General features: G+C 41.7%; 1 protein-coding gene across 2 annotated transcripts in view; it reads left to right on the forward strand.

Annotated features, from left to right (window-relative positions):
* The window catches only part of LOC109923881 (receptor tyrosine-protein kinase erbB-4-like), a 136,310-nt gene that overhangs the window by 91,692 nt on the left and 35,965 nt on the right, over positions 1-8,653 (forward strand). For both annotated transcript variants that reach the window (XM_048618933.1, XM_048618932.1), the window contains exons 10-13: positions 1,433-1,506; positions 2,183-2,273; positions 3,354-3,562; positions 6,154-6,286. In XM_048618933.1, the coding sequence (XP_048474890.1) occupies positions 1,433-1,506; positions 2,183-2,273; positions 3,354-3,562; positions 6,154-6,286 (507 nt within the window). The remainder of the gene's footprint in view (positions 1-1,432; positions 1,507-2,182; positions 2,274-3,353; positions 3,563-6,153; positions 6,287-8,653) is intronic.

Here is an 8,653-nt window from a genome sequence, read left to right on the forward strand (position 1 = left end):
CACTCCCGCCCCCTTGACCTGTCCGTCCTCCCTGGACTGACCTATCCCCTCCCTGACTCCCCACCTACACTCACCTTTACTGGCCCCATCCCCGCCTCTTCGACCTGTTTGTTTCCTCTCCACCTATCCTCTCCTCTATCCATCTTCTATCCGCCTCCCACTCTCTCCCTATTTATTTCAGAACCCCCTTCCCCTCCCCCTTTTCTGATGAAGGGTCTAGGCCCGAAACGTCAGCCTCTCTGCTCCTATGATGCTGCTTGGCCTGCTGTGTTCATCCAGCCCTGCACCTTGTTGTCTCGGATTCTCCAGCATCTGCAGTTCCTACTATCCCTGTTCTGAATGGGTTGCTCCCAGCATAGTAAACCCATTTTCCACAATTCACACTTCCTATTAGCACCCATTCAGCCTACTTCTCTCCCAACTTACTATCAGCAATCCCTTTGCCTGCTCCTCCTTTTTCTCTCTCAATCTCTCGAAGCACCTATTTAAAGAATTTCTTTCACCCCAACCCCACCCTGTCATCAGCATAAATACCACCATTTCCCAGCTGCTTTCAGTTCTGAAGACTCAAAATGTTAACTCTGATTATCTCTCCACAGATGCTGCCAGACCTGCTGAGTTTCTCCAGCACCTTCTGTCTTTGTTTCAAATCTTGAGCATTTGCAATTCTTTGTTTTATTTTTGTGGGATGTTGACTCGCTCTTGTTCATTCATTTCACCCACTAGGAAAGTACTGAGTGGACACCAGTGTCCAGTTTGTGCCACTTGGTTGAAGATTTTTGCAGGTACCTGGGAGTAATGTAATTTAGATAGGGGAAGGGAGGTGCTGAATGGCACAGATAATAGATTTTCTTTTGTCGCCAAATCACATCTTCTTCTAGTAACACCTCCATCTCTCATTTCTCCCTCTTCAGAAATTGGACTTTTCAGCAGCAGTTATATTCCTCCTCCCCACCCCACCACAGTGCAGAAACTAGTTGTAACATTCGAACTTTCTCTCTGGCTCAGATCAAATCAAAACTCTGTAGTCTGAATAGTTTGGTCATTTTCAGCTGAGTCATGTGGAGAATTCTGTTATCTTTTAAGTCACCTTTCATCTTGGAAAATTATTTCTAACTTCACTGAGATAATTACGTATTCAATTTCAGGGCTTCACGACTGTTCACATACACCATGGATAAAGTTTGATTGCAAAACTGATTTCCTCTGATCGTCTTGTTTGCATGCTGACGTTCAGAATTTCTTCTGATTTTGTGATTCGACAGAAAAGTGCTGGTTGAGTTGCAAGTTCTCTAAACGTACAAGGTGTTTGAGATTTTTGCAAATAGCTTAGCTGATGGTTTACTTAGTTCAAAGATCACTTGGCTTGCAGATGTTGGAACATGTCTTAGTTTCGGAATTAATTTCATTCCTGTTTTTATTCTGGTTTTAGCGATTTGTATCACAAAATTGCACCTCTTGATCCAGAAAAACTGAAGGTATTTCGAACTGTTCAAGAGATAACAGGTGGGTGCTTCAAAGCGATGGCAAAAATCATGAAGTGGAGCCTGGTAGTTTGTTCATTATGAATCGTTCTGTTCACTGACTTAACTCCAGTGCTCTAAACAATGCTTGGTGACTTTATTCGGTTATCTGATGGCTATAAAGTTCATACCAGTACATTGTGTGTCTCCGAGATACAGCATGATTTGTGACAATATTATACCATTACAGCATAACACCAGGTACAATCTGAAAGGCTGAGCCAGGGTAGTTAATATCATGTTGATCATAGCAAACTTTATTCTGGGCATGTACCCAAAAGACTGCCAAACACCCTCCTGCTTCTAAAACTAGACACAAAGGGAAATATGGAAGGAAGGGTAGTTAATTGGCCCTGGGCCTCTCTTACACACTTCGGTTCTCAGTTATTGGGTGATTTGCAGAAGACAAAATACAGGCTGCTGAATTCTCAGCCAGGGAAGCAAACACCAAGAGACGTTTTACAAAAATAAAGCTATTTTGGAGCATCTGGGTGGGCTGAATTGGCCAGTCCTGTTCCTGTGGTCCCATTTTTAATGATACAGGACAGAAATGTATTCAAATAATCGAAAATAATGATGATGCAATGCTGATATTTTGAGTATAAGGTCTGTTAATCTGAAGTAGTCTGACGTCATGCCTGAATTCTCTCCCTTTCTAGGTTACTTGAATATTCAATCCTGGCCACAAAACATGACGGATTTCAGTGTCTTTTCCAATCTAACTACTATCGGAGGCAGGACACTTTACAAGTAAGAATTTCCAAAAAAAAAAAGAGGCTTAGTAATGTGAAGGTATCAAATCTCAGTCAGACAATTGAGGGGTTGCCCAGATAGCCTCAGCACCCTAAACCTATAAGGGAGAGAGGCTGGTGAAATGTTAGATCAAAATTTCTATTCAGAATCAAGTGACTCCTGTAGGAACTTGCTCATTAGATAGTGAACAAGAACAGGATTGGGCTCAGCTGGGATGAGGACATTCCAACCCTCCTCCCCTCCACTGTAGCTGCCCACATACACTGGAATTAAACGTGGACATTTTTAGGTGAGGCACAGCTACATGTGGAATACACCCCTGTGAGAGTCAGTATCTTCAGGAGAAGAGGGAATGAGAGAAGAGGCATTGTTGTGATCTTTTAGAATTCATTTGTGGGATGCAGATGTCACTGTTAAGGGGCAGGCATTCATTATCCATCCCTGATTGCCCAAAGATGATGGTGAGTTGTTACCTTCTTGAATACAACTGAGTGGTTTGCCAGGCTATTTCAGAGGCCAGTTAGGAGCAAATCACATTATTATGGGTTGGGTTTAATTACATATAATCACCTGTCAGCCAGACTGGATATGAACAGCAAATTTCCTTTCCAAAAGGATATTGGTGAACCAGATTTTTTTTTGAGGCAACCCAGTGGTTTCGTGGTCACTATTGCTCATAGTAGCTTTTTATTCTAGACCTATTGAATCAATTGCCCAGGTGTTTGCTATTGGGATTTGTACCCAAGTCTCTAGATCATTAGGCCAGACCTCTGGATTATCAATTCAATAACATAACCACTGTTACCCTACCCATAATTGAGAGATCTCTGGTCAGTTCCTTGCGTCATGCTACATATGTGGGAATATGCCTGAAAATATACAAATCAACTGGTTATGTATTGATCTACTGGAACATAGGGTTTTTGCTTGCACAATGAGTTTCTGATTGGAGGTGTCACCTTATGTTGCATGGGAGGATGGTGGTGGGGAATAGAAATGGATGAGCAAAATCAAGTACTGTACCACTGTAATTGGTCCCAAGACCCCTCACTATGCTCCTCACTGTCCTTTTTGCAGCCGTGGCTTGTCTCTGATGATCATGAAGTTGAAGCAAGTGACGTCTCTTGGGTTTCAGTCATTAAAAGAGATTGGTGATGGACAGGTGTATGTGGCTTACAATGAACTACTCTGCTACTATCACACATTGAACTGGACAGCACTGTACAGTCGGAGGACATGGATCCCTAAACCCATCATCAAGGAAAACAACCTAGAAGCAACCTGCAGTAAGTGAGAGGAACATGTTTCTTTTCTCTCAGAAACACAACAGCAATCTGTAATTCTCAAGTGTCTTTAACACAAGGTGCTTCACTAAAACAAGATCAAAAAAATTGACACTGAGCAATGTAACTGGATATTGGAATAGGTAACCAAAGAGAGGGGTTTTAAGGAAGATCTTAAAGGAATAGAGGTTTAAAGAGGAATCCCAAAGGTTAGGGTCTATAAGCAACTCAAGGCATGGCTGGCAGTGGTGGGTGAAAGAAGTGAGAGGTGCAGAAGAGGCCAGAATTAGAGGAATGCAGAGTTCCTGCAGGGGTGTAGGCCTGGAGGAGGTTAAAAATTATAGAGAGAGGTGAGGCAATAGAGGGATTTGAACACATGGATGAGAAACTAAAAATCAAGGCGTTGGTGGTATAGGTACCGATGTACCGTTGGAATAGTTTGGCCTGGAGGAAAGGAAAGCAGAAATGAGAGTTTCAGCAGCAGATGGGCTGATGCAGGAGCACTAACAGAAGATGTTATGGAGTTAGGAGTACGTGCTCTGTGATGGAGATGTTTATGGATGAGAGGCTTGGCTCAGGGTCAAATCAGACATACAGCTTATGGTTAGTCTGGTTCAGCATGAGACAAGTCGAGGTGTAGAATCAATGGAGAAATGAATTTTGTGCCTAGGTCTGCAGACAATGGCTTCAACCTTCCCAATGTTTAACTGGAGGAGATTGTTGCTTTCACAGGATTGAATGCAGACAAGCAGTTCAGGAACGGCGAGATTGTGTAGTTGAATAGTCACTACTTCAATTTTGTTATCGTTATTCAAGGGTATTTTTGAGGCAAAGGTACATTTAATGTATAGTGTAATGCTACGCTAGTCATCTCTTAAATGTACCCCTTCAATAAGTGTATTAAATTAAAGATAACAATCAGGTCAAACTCCTACACACAGAATATATGAAGATGTGTTATCTAAAATATTAATTTATAATGTCATTGGCTGAACGAATATTTATCTTGAACATGAGTATTGCTGAAAAAAGATACATTTTGTCAAAGCTTTTAATCTTGATGGGAGGTGAAGGAGGGAAAGAGACCTTGAGCCTGTATAAAGTTTCCTTCTCGTGCAGAAAGTTAGCAGATGTAAGAACTGATACTGTTTTTGTGATGCTGTTTTTGGCTCGTCGAAGCGTGATATTGAAAGAGACACTCCAGATTGAGGACTGACTCAGCAGTTATGTTCACTGTTGGTATGATGTAAGAGCCCCAGGTTTGGACTCTGGTCTTTCACTGAGTTAGCCAAGTGCAGCCAGACTGTTAGGCAGTGACCCTAATGTATAGAAGGGTAAATGTGAACCCCTACACCTGATCATGATCCAGCAGCCTTTGCTGGGTGTTAGTTTGTGATCAACTTTGCTGTGATGCCTCAAGCTGATGAATAGCTGAACCATGTTCACCATGGTCCCCTTGTGCAAGGCACCAGGGAATTGTTGGTGCTATGGCACTGTACCCCTGAATGTGTCATGAGAGAAAGGGCTCAAATAGAAAAAGGACATTTGACAGGTAAAGCTGTACTGCAATTGATCACTTGCCTTAAAACATGCAGCTTGATTCCAGTTCCATGGGTTGTTTTGGATTTTGGATGAACAATCACAGGCTGCAGTTTAATGGCAACCCTGACTGCAGGGTGCATTTTTTCTGTTGATTTTAGTTGGTACTAAAACAATGCTAATACCTTAAACACACAATTCTTCTCTGGTAATGATCACCTAGCTACATCAGTGACAAGAAAACTTAGCAGATGTATGTCCCTAAGCACTGAAGCACACTACATTTAAACGCGAGGAAGTGCCTAGACTGCAGGAGACTGCTGTCATTGCTTCCATGGTGAAGAATGGAAAATTTGACTTGTTCGCCAGTTGCTGGTGAAAAATGTCCTTCTGATTACAACACAAAAGTGGGCTTCAGCATGTTTTGCCAGTGCTGCTCCTTCTATCGCCTACTGTTCCTGCTTTCATCACATATTCTGCATTTGACCTTTGGAGGCCAGTAAAGAATGTCTGAAGCATCATCTCTGTTGTAGAGACATAACACCTTGCCTGGAGTAAGATTGCTTTTGTATAGCTGTCCAATATCTATTTTGAGTCATTGATGACTCTTTGACCTTGTGGGCCATTTGTCCCTATCTTACGTACGTATGCATGCATATCTAGGAGGTGGGGAAATTGGACTTTAACAATCAGTGCTGGGAATCCTGGCTGATTTTATTCCCCCTCCTCATGTTCCTAAGACACAGATCAAGTGTAATATTTCTATTGCTTCGTCTGACACTAAAATTAACACAGACCTGAACTTTAATAGGCTACGTTAGCACACAGAACATTCACTGTAGCGTCAGGAAGCTAGGTGTTAACATTAAGGAGCAGGAGGCATTCGGCTCTGAATCATTTGCAAACAGCAAATTGTTGGTGGATATTCGAGGTCAGAAAAGAACTGCTACCCCCTGACTGAAATTGGTGGGTGGAGGTGGGTTATATCTAAATATTGGGTCAAACTTGCTGTATGCCTATACTGATTTGTGCATGTGTGTTTTTCTTCTTTCCAGATGCTGAGAATAAGGTGTGTGATCCTTTATGTTCCAGTGATGGGTGTTGGGGGCCAGGTCCCAGCCAGTGTCTATCCTGTGCCTTCCATAGTCGTGGTGGCACCTGTGTGAAAAGCTGTAATTTCCAGGAAGGGTAAGTGGCTGTGACACTTTCTGCATTATCTTTATTCACTTCCTCGAATGCCTGATTTAGATTGATGTCTTCTCCCACCTGCTGCTATAGCCAATTTCATCTTCCTGTATGGACTAGGGATTAAAAAGATTTCCAGTAGCCTTTTCCCCCCTCCATTCATGTCCTTTGTGATCTGGAGTACCTGCAGCCCACAGTAGTTTAGCTTGAAGTGGAGAAAACCACTTTTTAGTCCATTTGTGAGAGCTTCCAGCTACAAGCTGCTTGTACTGTGAAATTACCCTATTATTAATTTATCTCAGGAGTGATTCCTATCGCAGCTTTCTGAGCCCTCTGATGTAACAGCACTTCAGTTCAAATCATGTGTTTCAATCGCAGATCCACTCTGACTCTGTCACGCCAAGAGCTGATTAAAACTACACAATGTACGGGATGTAACCAGTAGGAGGGCTGTTCATCCTGTTGATCAACTTCTAAAGCTTTGTTCTCTAAACCTAGCTTTGTAACACACTCTTAGATGTTATAGATTATGTATTTACACTATCCTGAAAGAGAGTCAATTTCTGATTGCCAGCTCAGAGAACAATTATCGTTCCGAATAAAAGAATACATAAATGTTAAAAACTGTCTTGGAAGACAATAAATTCTAAAATTCTAAAAACACAAATCCTTTTTAGAAATATTGGAATTCTGGTGTGGACTATGCCTCTTGTCCTGTGACAGAGCACTCCCACTGGATACTGCTGAGAGTATCATCCACAGCTAGGGTGTGGGGATGATTTGTTCATCAAACAGAAGTATGTAGAAATGGAGAAATGTTTGCAGATGAGAAAAAAAAGATCAACTGATTAAAGCACAATATTTAATTACTTGCTAATCTTTGGAACCTGCACAGAATTTCAATGCTCTTTCACCTGCCATATCTTTGGTGCCATGCATTTGCTTATGTCCCTTTTTAACATGTAAAACAGCTGAATAATGTACTAATGATATCACCAGATCTCCCCTTGATTCTATATGTGTTTTGTGAAAGGGAACAAGTCTTGTATTCAAAAAGCACCAGATCATTTTTCTCAAACATCCTAGAGTATTTCAATTCAAGGAACTACTTGGAAATGCAAAGGCCATCGTTGATTGGGTATTAAGTTATATGGAAGGATCTAGTTGTGCATGGGCCCTTAGGAAAAAGTGACCATAATAGGATTGACTTCTTCATTAAGATGAGAGTGACATAGTTGTTTCTGAGACGAGCATCTTGAACTTACATAAAGGAAATTACGATGGTATGATGTGCGAACTAGCTATGATAAATTGGGGTTCGTGATTTAGGAGAATGATGGTAGCGAGGCAATGGCAAACATTTAAAAAGTGCATGGATGAACCGCAGAAGTTGTTCAATCAAGTCTGACATAAAAATAAAACTGAAAACGTGGCTATCAAGGGAAATTAGGGATAGTATTAAATCCAACGAAGAGACAGACAAATTGGCTAATAAAAAGCAACAGACCTGAGGATTAGGAACAGTTTAGATTCCAGCAAAGGGAGACAAAGAGATTGATTAAAAGGGGAAAAATAAGAGTATGAGAGTAAGCTTTCAGAGAACATACAAATTGATAGTAAAAGCTTCTACGCATAAGTAAAGAGAAAAAAGTCAGTAAAGGCGAAGTCTCTAAGCAGAGTCAGAAATGGGAATCTCTAATGGGGAACGAAGAGATGGCAGACCAATTATGTACAAACTTTAGAGTCATAGAGCTGTACAGCATGGAAACAGACCCTTTGGTCTAACTTGTCCATGTCGACCAGATATCCTAAATAAATCTAGTCCCATTTGCCAGCATTTGGCTCATATCCTTCTGAACCCTCCCTATTCATATACCCATTCAGATACTTTTTAAATGTTGTAATTGTACCAGCCTCCTCTACTACCTCTGGCAGCTCATTCCATACTTGCACCACCCTCTGCGTGAAAAAGTTGCCCTTAGGTCCCTTTTAAATCTTTCCCCTCTCACCTTGAACCTGTGCTCTCTAGCTTTCGACTCCCCGGCCCTAGGGAAAAGATGTTGGCTATTCACCCTATCCATGCCCCTCATGATTTTATAAATCTCTATAATGTCACCCCTCAGCCTCTGACATTCCAGGGAAAATTGCCCCAGCCTTTTCAACCTCTCCCTATAGCTTAAACCCTTCAACTCTGGCAGCATCTTTATAAATCTTTTCTGAATCCTTTAAAGTTTCACAACATCCTTCCTATGGCAGGGAGACCGGAATTGCATCAGAGATAGTAGGAATTGCAGATGCCGGAGAATCTGAGATAACAAGGTGTAGAGCTGGATGAACACAGCAGGCCAAGCAGCATCAGAAGAGCAGTAA

The sequence above is a fragment of the Rhincodon typus genome, chromosome 41 (assembly GCF_021869965.1).
Source record: "Rhincodon typus isolate 14 chromosome 41, sRhiTyp1.1, whole genome shotgun sequence".
NCBI lineage: Eukaryota > Metazoa > Chordata > Chondrichthyes > Orectolobiformes > Rhincodontidae > Rhincodon > Rhincodon typus.